Source organism: Pseudophryne corroboree, chromosome 4, assembly GCF_028390025.1.
Source record: "Pseudophryne corroboree isolate aPseCor3 chromosome 4, aPseCor3.hap2, whole genome shotgun sequence".
NCBI classification, from domain to species: Eukaryota; Metazoa; Chordata; class Amphibia; order Anura; family Myobatrachidae; genus Pseudophryne; species Pseudophryne corroboree.
Window position 1 is genome coordinate 126,646,861 of NC_086447.1, and position 21,419 is coordinate 126,668,279.

Here is a 21,419-nt window from a genome sequence, read left to right on the forward strand (position 1 = left end):
TCAGATTCCCTGTCTGATAATATTGATACCCTGGATAGGGACACTATTTTGCTGACAGTGGAGCATATAAAAGACGCTGTCTTATACATGCGTGATGCACAGAGGGATATTTGCCGGCTGGCATCAAAAATAAGCGCTATGTCCATTGCCGCCAGAAGGGGGTTATGGACTCGGCAGTGGTCAGGTGATGCCGATTCAAAAAGGCACATGGAAGTTTTGCCTTATAAGGGGGTGGAACTGTTTGGGGATGGTCTTTCAGACCTCGTTTCCACAGCTACGGCTGGGAAATCGACATTTTTGCCACAGGCTACCCCACAGCAAAAGAAGGCACCGTATTATCAAGTACAGTACTTTCGGCCCCATAAACACAAGAGGGCTCGAGGCGCATCCTTTCTGCCGAGAGGCAAAGGTAGAGGGAAAAAGCTGCAACATACAGCCAGTTCCCAAGAGCAAAAGTCCTCCCCCGCGTCTGGTAAGTCCACAGCATGACGCTGGGGCTTCACAGGCGGATCCGGGTACGGCGGGGGCCCGTCTCAGAAATTTCAGCTCACAGTGGGCTCTCTCACAGGTGGATCCCTGGACCCTTCAAGTAGTATCTCAGGGGTACAGGCTGGAATTCGAGACGTCTCCCCCCCGCCGTTTTCTAAAATCTGCCTTACCAGGGAGGCAGTGTTGGTGGCTATCCAAAAACTGTATTCACAGCAAGTGATTGTCAGGGTACCCCTCCTTCAGCAAGGGAAGGGTTACTATTCCACAATGTTTGTGGTACCGAAACCGGACGGTTCGGTGAGACCCATCTTAAATTTAAAATCCTTGAACACTTATATCAAAAGGTTCAAGTTCAAGATGGAATCGCTCAGGGCGGTTATTGCGAGCCTGGACGAGGGGGATTACATGGTCTCCCTGGACATCAAGGATGCGTACCTGCATGTCCCCATTTACCCTCCTCACCAGGAGTACCTCAGATTTGTGGTACAGGACTGTCACTATCAGTTCCAGACGCTGCGGTTTGGGTTATCCACGGCACCGAGGGTCTTTACCAAGGTAATGGCCGAAATGATGATACTCCTTCGCAAGAAGGGAATTTTAATTATCCCGTACTTGGACGATCTCCTGATAAAGGTGAGGTCCAAGGAACAGTTGGTAGTGGGGGTAGCACTTTCTCGGGAAGTGCTACAACAGCACGACTGGATTCTCAATATTCCAAAGTCACAGCTGGTCCCGACGACACGTCTTCTGTTCCTGGGAATGATTCTGGACACAGACCAGAAAAAAGTGTTTCTTCCAGTGGAAAAAGCCGAGGAGTTGTCATCTCTAGTCAGAGACCTCCTAAAACCGGGACAGGTGTCGGTACATCAATACACACGAGTCCTGGGAAAAATGGTAGCTTCGTACGAAGCAATTCCATTCGGAAGGTTCCACGCAAGGACTTTCCAGTGGGACCTGTTGGACAAATGGTCCGGGTCCCATCTCCAGATGCAACAGCGGATAACCCTGTCGGCAAGGACCAGGGTGTCGCTGCTGTGGTGGCTGCAGAGGGCTCATCTACTAGAGGGCCGCAGATTCGGAATACAGGACTGGGTCCTGGTGACCACGGATGCCAGCCTTCGGGGCTGGGGCGCAGTCACACAGGGAAGAAATTTCCAAGGACTGTGGTCAAATCAGGAGATTTCGCTTCACATAAATATTCTAGAGCTAAGGGCCATTTACAATGCCCTAAGCCAAGCAAGGCCCCTGCTTCAGAACCAGCCGGTACTGATCCAATCAGACAACATCACGGCGGTCACCCATGTAAACAGACAGGGCGGCACAAGAAGCAGGAGGGCAATGGCAGAAGCCACAGATATTGCGCCAGGTCAAGGGACCCTCAGGCGATCGCTGTGGACGCTCTGGTAGCACCGTGGGTGTACCAGTCGGTTTATGTGTTTCCTCCTCTGCCTCTCATTCCCAAGGTACTGAGAATAATACGAAGGCGAGGAGTGAAAACTATACCCGTGATTCCGGATTGGCCAAGAAGAGCTTGGTACCCGGAACTTCAAGAGATGCTTTCAGAGGACCCTTGGCCTCTGCCGCTCAGACAGGACCTGCTGCAGCAGGGGCCCTGTCTGTTCCAAGACTTACCGCGGCTACGTTTGACGGCATGGCGGTTGAACACCGGATCCTGAAGGAAAAGGGCATTCCGGAGGAAGTCATCCCTACCCTGATCAAAGCCAGGAAGGATGTCACCGCAAAACATCACCGCATTTGGCGGAAATATGTTGCTTGGTGTGAGGCCAGGAAAGCCCCAACGGAGGAATTTCAACTGGGTCGATTCCTGCATTTCCTGCAAGCAGGGGTGACGTTGGGCCTCAAATTGGGGTCCATTAAGGTCCAGATTTCGGCCCTGTCGATTTTCTTCCAGAAAGAACTGGCTTCACTGCCTGAAGTTCAGACTTTTGTCAAAGGAGTTCTGCGTATTCAGCCTCCTTTTGTGCCCCCAGTGGCACCTTGGGATCTCAATGTGGTTTTGGAGTTCCTGAAATCACATTGGTTTGAACCACTTAAGACTGTGGATTTGGAATATCTCACGTGGAAAGTGGTCATGCTGTTGGCTCTGGCTTTGGCCAGGCGTGTGTCAGAATTGGCGGCTTTGTCCTATAAAAGCCCTGATCTGATTTTCCATATGGATAGGGCAGAGTTGAGGACTCGTCCTCAGTTTCTCCCGAAGGTGGTATCAGCGTTTCACTTGAACCAGCCTATTGGGGTGCCTGCGGCTACTAGGAACTTGGAGGATTCCAAGTTACTGGACGTAGTCGGGGCCCTGAAAATTTATGTTTCCAGGACGGCTGGAGTCAGGAAAACTGACTCGCTGTTTATCCTGTATGCACCCAACAAACTGGGTGCTCCTGCTTCTAAGCAGACTATCGCGCGCTGGATTTGTTGCACTATTCAGCTGGCGCATTCTGCGGTGGGACTACCGCAGCCTAAATCTGTAAAAGCCCATTCCACAAGGAAGGTGGGCTCATCTTGGGCGGCTCCCCGAGGGGTCTCGGCTTTACAACTTTGCCGAGCTGCTACTTGGTCAGGGGCAAACACGTTTACAAATTTGATACCCTGGCTGAGGAGGACCTGGAGTTCTCTCATTCGGTGTTGCAGAGTCATCCGCACTCTCCCGCCCGTTTGGGAGCTTTGGTATAATCCCCATGGTCCTTACGGAGTCCCCAGCATCCACTAGGACGTCACAGAAAATAAGAATTTACTCACCGGTAATTCTATTTCTCGTAGTCCGTAGTGGATGCTGGGCGCCCATCCCAAGTGCGGATTGTCTGCAATACTTGTAAATAGTTATTGTTACACAAATCGGGTTGTTATTGCGAGCCATCTGTTCAGAGGCTCCGTTATTATCATACTGTTAACCGGGGTTCCTATCACGAGTTATACGGTGTGATTGGTGTGGCTGGTATGAGTCTTACCCGGGATTCAAAATCCTTCCTTATTGTGCCAGCTCTTCCGGGCACAGTGTCCTAACTGAGGCTTGGAGGAGGGTCATAGGGGGAGGAGCCAGTGCACACCAGATAGACCTAAATCTTTCTTTAGATGTGCCCAGTCTCCTGCGGAGCCGTCTATTCCCCATGGTCCTTACGGAGTCCCCAGCATCCACTACGGACTACGAGAAATAGAATTACCGGTGAGTAAATTCTCATTATATCTTAGAACCATCAAATAACAAAATTATATCAATGGTAAGACATACAAAAAACAGAATAGTAGAACATAGTATTTAAGAAAGTATCAACAATAAAATAGAACACAGCCAAGGACCCGGTAACCAGTGAGGTATCATACAGACTTGGAAAGAAAGAAAATCAGTCCGGAGGATAAGCCCACTCTGGAATCAAGTCATTTAGCGGTACACTAGCAGTAGTCGGGAAGGTAGTGGAGCCAGCAACCATCCCGCACAGCATTAGCCAGATAGATAAGAGGATAGGCCACAGTTCCACGGTAAATGTAGAATGGAGAACCATCCCTCTCCCAAACATCACAATCAACTGCGAAATGATACAATACCGTTCTCCCCCATTATCAAGGAGGTCACACTGCGGACCCTCAAAGAAAATTGCAATGGAGGTCCATACAGTCACCAACGATGAGACGGAGGCAGTCCCCGACATCCCACGCGCCATCACCCACTGCAAATAACGGTGAATATGGGCAGGAAGAATCCGCAACTCCTCCATTATGTTCACAATGCGTTCGTCGGAGGAACCTCCAGCATTAAGCATCGACTGTAGCGGAGCGGCAGGCCCCACAGATACAAGCTCCCCCAAAGGTTCCGAGGGTAGCAGCACTGGTGGGCAGGTGGACCCCACAGGAGAACCAGTTACTGCAACAGTCTCTACTCCAAACATATTAAGATCCCTTTGCTCGGATTCCACGATAGCCTTCAGGATGATTGAGACCGAATGTCCAGAAGTATGAACAGGATTAAACATAGCTGCAGGGGGAAGAAGCAATATACTGTAGGAGCAAGAGGAAGATCCACTGGTAGAAAGGGAGCAGAGTATACACACAGGAGCTCGGCTCATCCAAAGAACATAGGCGTGTGAGTCCAGCAAATGTGTTCTAGAGGTGAGAGGGAGCCAGGCATACAGTGCTCTTCCCTGCACTACGGTTATAGTTAAAGCTTCTGTCCCACATTCACAGGGAGTGTTGTCTCTGTAATACAATGTGCTCAGTAATATCCGCACCAGGGGAGAAGGGGACAGGCAGTGGAATGTGTGCTGTGTATAATACAAGCTCACCAGCACTGAGCACACTGGCAGCAGCAGCTGATTGAGGGCAGAGCTGCAGCAGGAGCAACAGCCACACTGAGAGCAGAGGACCCAGTCACAGACTGCACCAGCCAGTAAGTTAGGACTCTTGGCACTGAGGATCCCCAAATTCACACTGCAGGAGCAGAGGGGGGTACTGCACTCTTGCAGACATTTTCAGCCACAGAACACCAGGGAAACAGGAGATAGATCAGGATATTAGCAGGAGGTCTGGCAGGAAGCTGCCTACACCATGCTGTGTCAAGCCACGCCCCTTGCGATATATCTTTTACATTGCATCACTGGTTCACACCATCAGCGTAAGGGATACTAGGATCCTGACTTGAAAATGGCTACCTTATATGCAGAGTGTAAAATCTAACACATACTTTTATTAATTCTGGTGCTGATTTCTGTGGAGATACTTGATTTAAGGTTGACCTGATGCACTGCTCTAATCGCTACGATTTGTCAGGTTCATACCGTTCTACTGCATTTGTGGGGTTTGCAGCTACCGTTCAGCAGATCTCTGAATCATGTATTTGCTGTTGCTTTGCGTTTTTACAAGCAGAGCAATGTATATACCAGTCTAGTGCCATCATTTTGAATACACTACGCTGTGTAATAAATGTACAGATAGAGACCTATGACATCCGTTCCATTTATGATCTGAAGTCCTCCAGACACTACTTGCTGGTTTAGCTTGGGGTATAGAGAATACTGACCATGTAGCCTATAAAGTAGTTGGCATCTGTGGATACTTACTCCTGACAACCAAAGGCACCAGCTGTTGGCATAATTCCATGGAACCTGCCTTGTCTATTCTGGTAACAAGACCTTAGTACATGATCCTCGCACCAGTGCGTGGAAACATGGAAGTTGTGGAGAATTCCAAGTGAAGCAGAGCTTCATTCTCCTGTACTTGCTGCCAGGCCTTTATCTGAATCCTGTCGCCATAATTCCTTAGGATGTATTCCGCCTGCCCATGCTAGCAGCCCCAATGTATACATGGTTCTTCTACATGTAGAATGGATAATCTTTCCGTAAGACCTATTACTTAATGGCCACCCATTGTGCCATTTAGATGTGTTCAGTGTCGGCCATGAGGCTTGGATTAACATGCATAGAATTTATATTTATGGTACTTTGTACATAAAGTATATCCAGTTATACACTAGTGAATAAGTTAAAATGTGACTGTGTCAGCTTGGTCCCAATAACGGAGCGCCATTCTTCCCACTTCACCTGTTACTTATGGAACCACTTCTGTTGATTTAAATCAGGGCTGTCCAAACAGTCCGAAGCAAAGAGCCAGAAAAGATCCATAGGCAAGGGCAAGAGCCACTCTAAGGCGCACGTGCAAAAATGGGGGCGGGACCTAGTAGTCACAAAGCCACGCCACATTTTTGTGCACACACCTTTCGGTATGACGTTTGTAGGAGTGTGTGACCCTGTGTCATAACCCCTTATACACATGTCCCCACACAGTGCCAGATATACCCCCAGTGAAGATACACATGCCCCCACAGTGCCAGATATGCTCCTGGTGCTGATGCACATCTCCCCCCCCCCCCCCCCCCCCCCTTCCAAAAAAAAAGTGCTGCTTACCGCGCTGTGTGCACCTCTCCTACCCCTCGGTCTCCGGTGGCGGGGTCTATCTTCAATTCGGTGCCGGCCGTGACCCAATCTGAGCTCGTGGTCCGGCAGCCAATCGGGAGCCTTAGCTGCTCGTCCACGAGCTCTGATTGGCCCACGGGCTGGTGCTGAATTGAAGATAGACACCACCACTAGAGACCTGTCTCTGCGCCGGGCTGTGAGTGTGCTGTGTCGGACAGCGGTGGCCGGGAGCAGATCGAGCCGCATGCGGGGGATGAAAGAGCCGCGGGTTGGCCACCGCTGATTTAAATGAAAAAATAAATCTTTGTGTAGATAGATCAAAATTGTTTAAGTCCAGTGGCATTATACATACAGATCATATACTCTTCTTATATGATAGACTGTTCTGCATTGCACGTATTAACCCCGCTCATACCATACATAAGCAGTAGAGATGTGGAGCAGGTATACGGAATGATCTTCCACTGCTGTAAAACTGCATGCATGTAATGTATTACGCTGGACGTGCACATGTTGATTTCATTCCAGAAATAAATTCAGTACATATCTTATGTATTGTGTGGTGGTGGTTGTTGTTAGTTTGTTCTTGGTTTTTTTTCCCCAATATCTTATTTTCTCTAACGTCCTAGTGGATGCTGGGGACTCCGTCAGGACCATGGGGAATAGCGGCTCCGCGGGAGACAGGGCACAAAAGCAAGCTTTTAGGATCACATGGTGTGTACTGGCTCCTCCCCCTATGACCCTCCTCCAAGCCTCAGTTAGGTTTTTGTGCCCGTCCGAGTAGGGTGCAATCTAGGTGGCTCTCTTAAAGAGTTACTTAGAAAAAGTTTTAGGTTCTTTATTTTCAGTGAGTCCTGCTGGCAACAGGCTCACTGCATCGAGGGACTTAGGGGAGAGATTTTCAACTCACCTGCGTGCAGGATGGATTGGATTCTTAGGCTACTGGACACCATTAGCTCCAGAGGGAGTCGGAACACAGGGCTCGCCCTGGGGTTCGTCCCGGAGCCGCGCCGCCGACCCCCCCTTGCAGATGCTGAAGATGAAGAGGTCCGGAACCAGGCGGCAGAAGACTTTCAGTCTTCATCAGGTAGCGCACAGCACTGCAGCTGTGCGCCATTGTTGTCAGCACACTTCTCACAGCAGTCACGGAGGGTGCAGGGCGCTGGGGGGGGGCGCCCTGGGCAGCAATGTATAATACCTGTATGGCGAAAAATACATCACATATAGCCCTTGAGGCTATATGGATGTATTTAACCCCTACCAGATATCAAAAACTCCGGAGAAGAAGCCCGCCGAAAAGGGGGCGGGGCCTATTCTCCTCAGCACACAGCGCCATTTTCCCTCACAGAAATGCTGGTGGGAAGGCTCCCAGGCTCTCCCCTGCACTGCACTACAGAAACAGGGTTAAAACAGAGAGGGGGGGCACTGATTTGGCGATATGTACATATATTAAAATGCTATAAGGAAGGAACACTTATATAAAGGTTGTCCCTGGATAATTATAGCGTTTTGGTGTGTGCTGGCAAACTCTCCCTCTGTCTCCCCAAAGGGCTAGTGGGTCCTGTCCTCTATCAGAGCATTCCCTATGTGTGTGCTGTATGTCGGTACGTGTGTGTCGACATGTATGAGGTAAATGTTGGTGAGGAGGCGGAGCAAATTGCCTGTAATGGTGATGTCACTCTCTAGGGAGTCGACACCGGAATGGATGGCTTATTTATGGAATTACGTGATAATGTCAACACGCTGTAAGCCGGTTGACGACATGAGAGGGCCGGCGAACAAATTAGTATCTGTCCAGGCGTCTCAAACACCGTCAGGGGCTGTAAAATGCCCATTTACCTCAGTCGGTCGACACAGACCCAGACAAGGACACTGATTTCAGTGTCGACGGTGAAGAAACAAACGTATTTTCCTTTAGGGCCACACGTTAAGGGCAATGAAGGAGGTGTTACATATTTCTGATACTCCAAGTACCACAAAAAAGGGTATTATGTGTGAGGTGAAAAAACTACCTGTAGTTTTTCCTGAATCAGATAAATTATATGAAGTGTGTGATGATGCGTGGGTTTCCCCCGATAGAAAATTATTGGCGGTATACCTTTTCCCGCCAGAAGTTAAGGCGCGTTGGGAAACACCCCTCAGGGTGGATAAGGCGCTCACACGCTTATCAGAACAAGTGGCGGTACCATCTACAGATAGGACCGTACTTAAGGAGCCAGCTAATAGGAGGCTGAAAAATATCCTAAAATGTATACACACACATGCTGGTGTTATACTGTGACCAGCGATCGCCTCAGCCTGGATGTGCAGACCTGAGGTGGCTTGGTCGGATTCCCTGACTAAAAATATTGATACCCTTGACAGGGACAGTATTTTATTGACTATAGAGCATTTAAAGGATGCATTTCTATATATGCGAGATGCGCAGAGGGATATTGCACTCTGGCATCAAGAGTAAATGCGATGTCCATATCTGCAAGAAGATGTTTATGGACACGACAGTGGTCAGGTGATGCAGATTCCAAACGGCACAAAGATGTATTGCCGTATAAAGGGGAGGAGTTATTTGGGGTCGGTCCATGGGACCTGGTGGCCACGGCAACTGCTGGAAAATCCACCGTTATTTACCCTAAGTCACATCTCTGCAGAAAAAGACACCGTCTTTTCAGCCTCAGTCTTTTCGTCCCTATAAGAGTCATATCTGCCCAGGGATAGAGAAAAGGGAAGAAGACTGCAGCAGGCAGCCCATTCCCAGGAATAGAAGCCCTTCGCCGCTTCTACTAAGTTCTCAGCATGACGCTGGGACCGTACAGGACCCCTGGATCCTACAAGTAGTATCCAAGGGGTACAGATTGGAATGTCGAGGCGTTTCCCCCCTCGCAGGTTCCTGTAGTCTGCTGTACCAATGTCTCCCTCCGACAGGGAGGCAGTATTGAAAATAATTCACAAGCTGTATTCCCAGCAGGTGATAATAAAAATACCCCTCCTACAACAAGGAAAGGGGTATTGTTCCACACTATATGGTGGTACTGAAGCCAGAAGGCTAGGTGAGACCGATTCTAAATAAAAAAAAAAAAAAATTTTTTTTGAACACTTACAAAGGTTCAAATTCAGATGGAGTCACTCAGAGCAGTGATAGCAAACAAGGGGACTATATAGTGTCCCGGGACATCAGGGATGCTTACCTCCATGTCCCAAAAATTTGCTTTTCTCACCAAGGGTACCTCAGGTTCGTGGTACAGAACTGTCACTATCAGTTTCAGACGATGCCGTTGGATTGTCCAAGGCACCCCGGGTCCTTACCAAGGTAATGACCGAAATGAGGATTCGTCGTCAAAGAGAATGGACGACCTCCTGATAAGAACAAGGTCCAGAGAACAGTTGGAGGTCGGAGTAGCACTATCTCAAGTAGTTCTACGACAGCACGGGTGGATTCTAAATATTCCATAACCGCAGTTGTTCCGACGACACGTCTGCTGGTCCTAGGGATGATTCTGGACACAGTCCAGGAAAAGGTGTTTCTCCCAGAGGAGAAAGCCAGGGAGTTATCCGAGCTAATCGGGATCCTCCTAAAACCAGGAAAAGTGTCAGTGCATCATTGCACAAGAGTCCTGGTAAATATGGTGGCTTATTACGAAGCGCTTCCATTCGGCAGATTTCACACAAGAACTCTTCAGTGGGATCTGCTGGACAAATGGTCCGGATCGCATCTTCAGATGCATCAGCGGATAACCCTATATCCAAGGACAAGGGTGTCTCTCCTGTGGTGATTACAGAGTGCTCATCTTCTAGAGGGCCGCAGATTCGGCATTCAGGATTGGATGCTGGTAACCACGGAGGCCAGCCTGAGAGGCTGGGGAGCAGTCACACAGGGAAAAAAAAATTTCCAGGGAGTGTGATCAAGTCTGGAGAATTCTCTCCACATAAATATACTGGAGCTAAGAGCAAATTTATAATGCTCTAAGTTTAGCAAGGCCTCTGCTTCAAGGTCAGCCGGTATTGATCCAGTGGGATAACATCACGGCAGTCGCCCACGTAAACAGAAAGGGCGGCACAAGAAGCAGGAGGGCAGTGGTCAAAACTGCAAGGATTTTTCGCTAGGCGGAAAATCATGTGTTAGCACTGTCAGCAGTGTTCATTCCGGGAGTGGATGACTGGGAAGCAGACTTCCTCAGCAGGCACGACCTCCACCCGGGAGAGTGGGAACTTCATCGGGAAGTTTTCCGCATGATTGTGAACCGTTGGGAAAGACCAAAGGTGGACATGATGGCGTCCCGCCCGAACAAAAAACGTGACAGGTATTGCGCCAGGTCACGAGACCTTCAGGCGATAGCTGTGGACGTCCTGGTAACACCGTGGGTGTAACAGTCGGTGTATGTGTTCCCTCCTCTGTTTCTCATAACCAAGGTATTGAGAATTATAAGACGTAGAGGAGTAAGAACTATACTCGTGGCTCCGGATTGGCCAAGAGGGACTTGGTACCCGGAACTTCAAGAGATGCTCACAGAGGACTAATGGCCTCGGGAGCTAAGATGGGATTTGCTTTCAGCAAGAACCATGTCTGTTCCAAGAGGAACCGTGGCATCTGCCTCTAAGAAAGGACCTGCTCCAGCAGGGACCTTGTCTGTTCCAAGACTTACCGCGACTGCGTTTGACGGCATGGTGGTTGAACGCCGGATCCTAAGGGAAAAGGCATTCCGGAAGAAGTCATACCTACCCTGGTCAAAGCCAGGAAGGAGGTGACCGTACAACGTTATCACCACATGTGGTGAAAATATATTGCGTGGGTGAGGCCAGGAAGGCCCCACGAAAAAATTTCGACTAGGTCGATTTCTGCACTTCCTGAAAACAGGAGTGTCTATGAGCCTCAAATTGGGGTCCATTAAGGTTCAAGTTTCGGCCCTGTAGATTTTCTTCCAGAAAAAATTGGCTTCAATTCCTGAAGTCCAGACGTTTGTCAAGGGAGTATTGCATATACAGCCCCTTGTGTGCCTCCAGTGGCACCGTGGGATCTCAACGTAGTGTTGGGATTCCTAAAATCATATTGTTTTGAACCGCTCAAATCTGTGGATTTGAAATATCTCACATGGAAAGTGACCATGTTGTGGCCCTGGCCTCGGCCAGACGATTGTCAGAATTGGGGGCTTTGTCTTAAAAAAGCCCATATTTGTTTTTCCAGTCGGACAAGGCAGAACTGCGGACTCGTCCCCAGTTTCTTCCTAAGGTGGTGTCAGCGTTTCACCTGAAACAACATATTGTGGTGCCTGCGGCTACTAGGGACTTGGAGGACTCCAAGTTGCTAGACGTTGTCGGGGCCCTAAAAAAAAAAAAAAATATATATATATATATATATATATATATATATATATATATATATATATTTTTTTTTTTCCAGGACGGCTGGAGTCAGAAATTCTGACTTGCTGTTTATATTGTATGCACCCAAAAAGCTGGGTGCTCCTGCTTCTAAGCAGACTATTGCTTGTTGGATTTGTAGTACAATTCAGCTTGCACATTCTGTGGCGGGCCTGCCACAGCCAAAATCTGTAAGTGCCCATTCCACAAGGAAGGTGGGCTCATCTTGGGCGGATGCCCGAGGGGGTCTCGGCTTTAAAATTTTGCCGAGCAGTTACGTGGTCAGGGGGGAACACGTTTGTAAAATTCTACAAATTTGATACCCTGGCTGAGGAGGACCTGGAGTTCTCTCATTCGGTGCTGCAGAGTCATCCGCACTCTCCCGCCCGTTTGGGAGCTTTGGTATAATCCCCATGGTCCTGACGGAGTCCCCAGCATCCACTAGGACGTTAGAGAAAATAAGATTTTACTTACCGATAAATCTATTTCTCGTTGTCCGTAGTGGATGCTGGGCGCCCATCCCAAGTGCGGATTGTCTGCATTACTTGTACATAGTTATTGTTACAAAAATCGGGTTATTATTGTTGTGAGCCATCTTTTTTAGAGGCTACTTCATTGTTATCATACTGTTAACTGGGTTCAGATCACAAGTTGTACGGTGTGATTGGTGTGGCTGGTATGAGTCTTACCCGGGATTCAAGATCCTTCCTTATTGTGTACGCTCGTCCGGGCACAGTACCTAACTGAGGCTTGGAGGAGGGTCATAGGGGGAGGAGCCAGTACACACCATGTGATCCTAAAAGCTTGCTTTTGTGCCCTGTCTCCTGCGGAGCCGCTATTCCCCATGGTCCTGACGGAGTCCCCAGCATCCACTACGGACTACGAGAAATAGATTTATCGGTAAGTAAAATCTTATTTTAAGCAGTGTATAAGGGCTATCTGTAACTTGTCAGATTGATTGCTAAAGTCTATGTGGGTTTTATGCCATGAAATAAGCCATACAATGCTCCATGCAGTGCTGCCGTCTGTGCTGTCAGTGACAGCCGTTCTAACCATTCATCCTTCTGGTATATGATATGGTGTGGGTGGAAAGGGTCCCGGCCAACCACCTGCTTTTAAAACTGAAATAGGCCAATAAAGGGTTGAATCATATTATCCTTTATTTCTGTAACACAAACCTATTCTCCAGTGCTGTACAGCCATGGCAATAGACCTACAGTAATGTTACAGGAACACTCATACTGGGAGAAGCTTTTCTTGGTTTTTATATTAAATCTACCAGCCTTGTAAACAACTGGAAGGTATTCTGATATCTTTCTGCGGTCAGGGGGCGCTTCATTAAAAGAGTCCATCTTGGCTTTCAGTGTAAATAAACGTACAAGTCATAGGGGTCTATTCATGAAACGGTGAAAAGAGTGGAGAAGTTGCCCATGGCAGCCAGTCAGCAATGATGTAACATTTATCAAGTTCATTCTATGAAACTATAGGCAACTTCTCCACTCTTTTCACTGCTTCATAAACGGATCCCATAGTCCTTTCCTAAGCCCTCCGCGCGCACTCATCCAACATTTTTATCATGTTTGGCTTAATAAAGAGAGATGGACTATGGACCTTATTCAGATATGGACGTAGATTGCTGCATCCGCAACCAGATCTGTGTCCATCTCCTCAGTTGCTGGGGGCCATCCAGCATGTGTGATGCATCCACAGCCTCCCGATGCATCCACAACTAAATTGCAGACTCATCGAACTAAGGTTGACCCCTTGCCTGCGACCATTACTTTAATCTGAGCGGCTGCGTGTGACGTCATGCAGCCGCCCTGAAAATGCTCCCAGAACACCCCCGTTCAGCCTGTCATGCCCCCCTCCACCCCCAACGTAGTGTTGCCGCCACATGAACAACCACACTGCGGAAGGATGCAGCTGCAATGCGTAAAGCCAGTGCATGTGCGCAGACCACCCTAATGCAGTCGCTGTGTACAGACGTGCAGCTGCATTCGAGCCTGAATGACCCCCTATATGCCAGGCTAAAGGTGCATGTTGAACCTCTTTCTGTTGACAAAAGTGATGTTTAAGTCACTGTGAACCAACATTTGTACCTAATTAGTCTTGACGGTGTAATCTAAACACCAGCATTGCCGCTGGTGATATGACTTGCTTGGGGCATGTGCGGGTGGTTTAAGGTCTCTTTTGTATATTTTGTCTTATATTTTATAAAATTTTGTGAGTTTTGGAAAGTACCTTTCTCTGACGTCCTAAGTGGATGCTGGGACTCCGTAAGGACCATGGGGAATAGCGGCTCCGCAGGAGACTGGGCACAACTATAAAGAAAGCTTTAGGTCTAACTGGTGTGCACTGGCTCCTCCCACTATGACCCTCCTCCAGACTTCAGTTAGAATCTTGTGCCCGGCTGAGCTGGATGAACACTAGGGGCTCTCCTGAGCTCCTAGAAAGAAAGTATATTTTAGGTTTTTTATTTTACAGTGAGATCTGCTGGCAACAGGCTCACTGCAGCGAGGGACTAAGGGGAGAAGAAGCGAACCTACCTAACTGGTGGTAGCTTGGGCTTCTTAGGCTACTGGACACCATTAGCTCCAGAGGGATCGAACACAGGACCCGACCTCGATCGTTCGGTCCCGGAGCCGCGCCGCCGGCCCCCTTACAGAACCAGAAGCAAGAAGTGTTCCGGAAAATTGGCGGCAGAAGACTTCTGTCTTCAACAAGGTAGCGCACAGCACTGCAGCTGTGCGCCATTGCTCCTCATGCACACCTCACACTCCGGTCACTGATGGGTGCAGGGCGCTGGGGGGGGGGCGCCCTGAGGGCAATTTAATACACCTTGGCTGGCAAATCTACACCATATATAGTCAGGAAGGCTATATAGGTGTAAAAATACCCCTGCCAGAATTCCAGAAAAAGCGGGAGAAGTCCGCCGGAAAAGGGGCGGGGCCATCTCCCTCAGCACACTGGCGCCATTTTTCCCTCACAGCTCCGCTGGAAGGACGCTCCCTGGCTCTCCCCTGCAGTGTCAAGCTACATAAGGGTAAAAAAGAGAGGGGGGGCACTAAATTTAGGCGCAGTATATATAATATAAGCAGCTATAAGGGAAAAAACACTCATTTATAGTGGGATCCCTGTGTTATATAGCGCTCTGGTGTGTGCTGGCATACTCTCTCTCTGTCTCCCCAAAGGGCTTTGTGGGGTCCTGTCCTCTGTCAGAGCATTCCCTGTGTGTATGCGGTGTGTCAGTACGGCTGTGTCGACATATTTGATGAGGAGGCTTATGTGGAGGCGGAGCAGATGCCGATAAATGTGATGTCACCCCCTGCGGGGTCGACACCTGAGTGGATGGTTATGTGGAAGGAATTACGCGACAGTGTCGACTCCTTGCATAAAAGGTTTGACGACATACCAAATATGGGACAGCCGGCTTCTCAGCCTGTGCCTGCCCAGGCGTCTCAAAAGCCATCAGGGGCTCTAAAACGCCCGCTACCTCAGATGGCAGACACAGATGTCGACACGGATACTGACTCCAGTGTCGACGACGATGAGACTAATGTATCTTCCAATAGGGCCACACGTTATATGATTGAGGCAATGAAAAATGTGTTGCATATTTCTGATGTTACCCTGGGTACCACAAAAAAGGGTATTATGTTTGGAGAGAAAAAACTACCAGTTGTTTTTCCTCCATCTGAGGAATTAAATGAAGTGTGTGAAGAAGCGTGGGCTTCCCCCGATAAGAAACTGGTAATTTCTAAGAGGTTACTAATGGCGTACCCTTTCCCGCCAGAGGATAGGTCACGTTGGGAAACATCCCCTAGGGTGGATAAAGCGCTCACACGCTTGTCAAAGAAGGAGGCACTACTGTCTCCGGATATGGCCGCCCTGAAGGAATCTGCTACACACACACACACACACACACACACACACACACACACACACACAGGTGTTATACTGAGACCAGCTATTGCTTCAGCATGGATGTGCAGTGCTGCAGCTGCGTGGTCAGATTCCCTGTCGGAAAATATTGATACCCTAGACAGGGACACTATATTGCTAACCGTAGAGCATATTAAAGACGCACTCTTATACATGAGGGATGCACAGAGGGATATTTGCCGGCTGGCATCTAAAATAAGTGCAATGTCCATTTCTGCCAGGAGAGGGTTATGGACTCGGCAGTGGACAGGAGATGCAGATTCTAAAAGGCACATGGAAGTGTTGCCTTATAAGGGTGAGGAGTTGTTCGGGGATGGTCTCTCGGACCTCGTTTCCACAGCAACAGCTGGGAAGTCTACATTTTTACCCCATGTTCCCTCACAGCCAAAGAAAGCACCGTATTATCGGGTACAGTCCTTTCGGCCCAATAAGGGCAAGAGGTAGAGGGAAAAAGCTGCAGCATACAGCCAGTTCCCAGGAGCAAAAGTCCTCCCCTGCTTCCTCTAAGTCCACAGCATGACGCTGGGGCTCCACAGGCGGAGCCAGGTACGGTGGGGGCCCGTCTCAAAAATTTCAGCGATCAGTGGGCTCGCTCACGGGTGGATCCCTGGATCTTTCAAATAGTATCTCAGGGGTACAAGTTGGAATTCGAGACGTCTCCCCCCCCCCCCCCCCCCCCCCCCCCCCCGCCGTTTCCTCAAATCTGCCTTGCCAACAACTCCCTCAGGCAGGGAGGCAGTGTTAGAGGCCATTCACAAGCTGTATTCCCAGCAGGTGATAGTAAAGGTGCCCCTACTTCAACAAGGACGGGGTTACTATTCCACAATGTTTGTGGTACCGAAATCGGACGGTTCGGTGAGACCCATTTTAAATTTTAAATCCTTGAACTCGTATATAAAAAAATTCAAGTTCAAGATGGAATCGCTCAGGGCGGTTATTGCAAGCCTGGACGAGGGGGATTACATGGTATCACTGGACATCAAGGATGCTTACCTGCATGTCCCCATTTACCATCCTCACCAGGAGTACCTCAGATTTGTGGTACAGGATTGTCATTACCAATTCCAGATGTTGCCGTTCGGTCTATCCACGGCTCCGAGGGTCTTTACCAAGGTAATGGCCGAAATTATGATAATCCTTCGAAAGAAGGGAGTTTTAATTATCCCGTACTTGGACGATCTCCTGATAAAGGCGAGGTCCAAGGAGCAGTTGTTGGTCGGGGTAGCACTATCTCGGGAGGTGCTACAACAGCACGGCTGGATTCTAAATATTCCAAAGTCACAGCTGGTCCCTACGACACGTCTACTGTTCCTGGGGATGGTTCTGGACACAGAACAGAAAAAAGTGTTTCTCCCGGAGGAGAAGGCCAAGGAGCTGTCATCTCTAGTCAGAGGCCTCCTAAAACCAAAACAGGTGTCGGTGCATCACTGCACGCGGATCCTGGGAAAGATGGTAGCTTCCTACGAAGCAATTCCATTCGGCAGGTTCCATGCAAGAACCTTTCAGTGGGACCTGTTGGACAAGTGGTCCGGATCGCATCTTCAGATGCATCGGCTGATAACCCTGTCTCCAAGGACCAGGGTGTCTCTGCTGTGGTGGCTGCAGAGTGCTCATCTTCAAGAGGGCCGCAGATTCGGCATACAGGACTGGGTCCTGGTGACCATGGATGCCAGCCTTCGAGGCTGGGGGGCAGTCACACAGGGAAGAAACTTCCAAGGACTATGGTCAAGTCAGGAGACTTCCCTGCACATAAATATTCTGGAGCTGAGGGCCATTTACAATGCCCTAAGTCAGGCAAAACCCCTGCTTCAAAACCAGCCGGTACTGATCCAGTCAGACAACATCACGGCGGTCGCCCATGTAAACCGACAGGGCGGCACGAGAAGCAGGACGGCGATGGCAGAAGCCACAAGGATTCTCCGATGGGCGGAAAATCACGTGTTAGCACTGTCAGCAGTGTTCATTCCGGGAGTGGACAACTGGGAAGCAGACTTCCTCAGCAGGCACGACCTCCACCCGGGAGAGTGGGGACTTCATCCAGAAGTCTTCCAACTGATTGTAAACCGTTGGGAAAGGCCACAGGTGGACACGATGGCGTCCCGCCTAAACAAAAAGCTAGAAAGATATTGCGCCAGGTCAAGAGACCCGCAGGCGATAGCTGTGGACGCTCTAGTGACACCGTGGGTGTACCGGTTGGTTTATGTGTTCCCTCCTCTTCCTCTCATACCAAAGGTACTGAGGATAATTAGGAGAAGAGAAGTAAGAACTATACTCATTGTTCCGGATTGGCCAAGAAGAGCTTGGTACCCGGAACTTCAAGAAATGATGTCAGAGGACCCATGGCCTCTGCCGCTCAGACAGGACCTGCTGCAGCAGGGGCCCTGTCTGTTCCTAGACTTACCGCGGCTGCGTTTGACGGCATGGCGGTTGAACACCGGATCCTGAAGGAAAAGGGCATTCCGGAGGAAGTCATTCCTACGCTGATTAAAGCTAGGAAAGAAGTAACCGCAAACCATTATCACCGCATATGGCGAAAATATGTTGCGTGGTGTGAGGCCAGGAAGGCCCCAACGGAGGAATTTCAACTGGGCCGTTTCCTGCACTTCCTACAGTCAGGGGTGACTATGGGCCTAAAATTGGGTTCCATTAAGGTCCAGATTTCGGCTCTATCGATTTTCTTCCAGAGAGAACTGGCTTCACTACCTGAAGTTCAGACTTTTGTTAAGGGAGTGCTGCATATTCAGCCCCCTTTTGTGCCTCCAGTGGCACCTTGGGATCTCAACGTGGTGTTGGATTTCCTAAAGTCACATTGGTTTGAGCCACTTAAAACCGTGGAATTGAAATATCTCACGTGGAAAGTGGTCATGTTGTTGGCCTTGGCTTCGGCCAGGCGTGTATCAGAATTGGCGGCTTTGTCATGTAAAAGCCCTTATCTGATTTTCCATATGGATAGGGCAGAATTGAGGACTCGTCCCCAGTTTCTTCCTAAAGTGGTATCAGCTTTTCATCTGAACCAACCTATCGTGGTGCCTGCGGCTACTACAGACTTGGAGGCTTCCAAGTTGTTGGACGTAGTCAGGGCCCTGAAAATCTATGTTTCCAGGACTGCTGGAGTCAGAAAGACTGACTCGCTATTTGTCCTGTATGCGCCCAACAAGTTGGGTGCACCTGCTTCAAAGCAGACTATTGCTCGCTGGATCTGTAGCACGATTAAGCTTGCACATTCTGCGGCTGGACTGCCGCATCCTAAATCAGTGAAAGCCCATTCCACGAGGAAGGTGGGCTCTTCTTGGGCGGCTGCCCGAGGGGTCTCAGCTTTACAACTTTGCCGAGCAGCTACTTGGTCGGGGTCAAACACATTTGCTAAATTCTACAAGTTTTACACCCTGGCTGAGGAGGACCTAGAGTTTGCCCATTCGGTGCTGCAGAGTCATCTGCACTCTCCCGCCCGTTTGGGAGCTTTGGTATAATCCCCATGGTCCTTACGGAGTCCCAGCATCCACTTAGGACGTCAGAGAAAATAAGAATTTACTCGCCGGTAATTCTATTTCTCGTAGTCCGTAGTGGATGCTGGGCGCCCATCCCAAGTGCGGATTGTCTGCAATACTTGTATATAGTTATTGTTTAACTAAAGGGTTATTGTTGAGCCATCTGTTGAGAGGCTCAGTTGTTGTCATACTGTTAACTGGGTATTGTATCACGAGTTATACGGTGTGATTGGTGTGGCTGGTATGAGTCTTACCCGGGATTCTAAATCCTTCCTTATTGTGTCAGCTCTTCCGGGCACAGTATCCTAACTGAAGTCTGGAGGAGGGTCATAGTGGGAGGAGCCAGTGCACACCAGTTAGACCTAAAGCTTTCTTTATAGTTGTGCCCAGTCTCCTGCTGAGCCGCTATTCCCCATGGTCCTTACGGAGTCCCAGCATCCACTATGGACTACGAGAAATAGAATTACCGGTGAGTAAATTCTCATTATAAAGTTAGGTGTTATCTTAATTACTAGAACTATTCTTTTCATTTCTTGCCTCACAGAGGAGCAGCAGTGGCGGCAGCGGTGGAAGTAAAAAGGATGTTGTTGAACTAACCGATGACAATTTTGACAAACAAGTATTAAATGGCGAGGATGTATGGCTTGTAGAGTTCTACGCTCCATGGTGCGGGCACTGCAAGAAGTAAGTGCTGAGAAGTCCTACTCCTCTACCCGTATGATGATGAACATCTGATAAGTCACCGTTTTTTTTTCATCCCCTTAAGGACGTTTTGCGCCTGATATCTACTGATCTTCACTTTTGGTTCTTCATTTTTAGGGATCTTGTTTATTTGTAGATAATCATTCAGCCATAGTAACTATACCTGGGGGTATATTTACTATGCGTCTGTTATTCAAAGCTAGTGATGATCAACTGGTCTGACTGTAGGATTTCAAAGGATAATGGTTATACCACTTTTGGACAGAAGCTCCGGCTCCGACCCATGTCCGACTCGGAATACTGAACACAGGTCGGAGCTGGGTCTTCGGCTGTACTTGCCCTTTCCGACCACCACCAGAACTCTAGTTATTCCCAGGTTGTCATTGTTCGCATAGGACGCTAATCTCCAAGTGCCCCGGAGCCTGCCAGTCAGCAGCTTTTAGGCATGACCCAGATCATCAATGACCCGGGTCTGCCTTTCACACTGCAGCTGACCCTGGTCGCAACCTGGGTGGTGGACCCGGTACGGACCAGGGATGCACGACCCTGGTTGACCGTTTGACGTCATGCCTGGACCCTGAGTCGCCCCGGCAATAAAGCTGATCATAGGCTCAGTGTGAAAGGGGTATAATTATTGCAAACTCTGGCTTTTTTAACATGAATTATTGACCTTTCAAATCGGATGCATAGTAAATCTACCCCCTGGAGTTTAGTAGAGGAATTACTTCTCTGCCCTTCCCATTTGTTCTCTACATGGATTACTATTCCCTTTAGAAGATGCACTCCTGCCCTGGCACAGTGTGTACATTTAGTGCCAGGTTATTGGCCTGATAGGAAATGGTGCTCGGTACTGAGTATGGCGCATGTGTTTAGTGCTGGCTGCCGACATCAATGCATGGAGTGCCAGGTGATCTTGCTGTCTGTCTCCCAGTATGGTGCACACTCTAACCAGCCAGCCCTCGAGTTTAACAGAGCCCTCGCTCACTCTTAGACCTGGCCCAGTAATGGCGGCTGTTTTAAGAAGACATTGAGACCTGTGTAGTAACTTCTGTAAGTAAGGTTCATTATCTATATATGACTGGGAAAGTAGAACCTGTTGGCATTAAATTCTGTGGGTGAAATGCGGAGCCCATTGTCCTGTAATGGTTATGGGTACTAATGACTGATAAATGCTCTTGTGCAGTGTGGTGACCAATTATCCACTTAATAACTTTCATCCTAGCTTGGAACCTGAGTGGGCAGCTGCTGCCAGTGAAGTCAATGAACAAACCAAAGGGAGAGTTAAGTTGGGTGCAGTTGATGCCACTGTCCACCAAGGCCTCGCCAGTCGTTATGGGGTGAGTAGTACTAAAATTGAACATGTCATTTAAGGGAATAGTCTGCATTTCTCCCAGTGGTAAAGCCATAACAACACCGCAGGGGCCCTATACAGGGAAATTGGCACAATATTGCACGTGTCTCATTTAATGCAGTACACTCTGGGTTCTCCTGTGTATCTTCCTTCCTTACACCTACAGACACATGT

At 48.9% G+C, this 21,419-nt stretch overlaps 1 protein-coding gene across 1 annotated transcript in view; it reads left to right on the forward strand.

Annotated features, from left to right (window-relative positions):
• PDIA6 (protein disulfide isomerase family A member 6) overlaps positions 1–21,419 on the forward strand; it is a 50,044-nt gene that overhangs the window by 21,413 nt on the left and 7,212 nt on the right. Inside the window, exons 6-7 of the mRNA XM_063919238.1 lie at positions 19,737–19,876; positions 21,117–21,259. Coding sequence (XP_063775308.1) covers positions 19,737–19,876; positions 21,117–21,259 — 283 coding nt within the window. The remainder of the gene's footprint in view (positions 1–19,736; positions 19,877–21,116; positions 21,260–21,419) is intronic.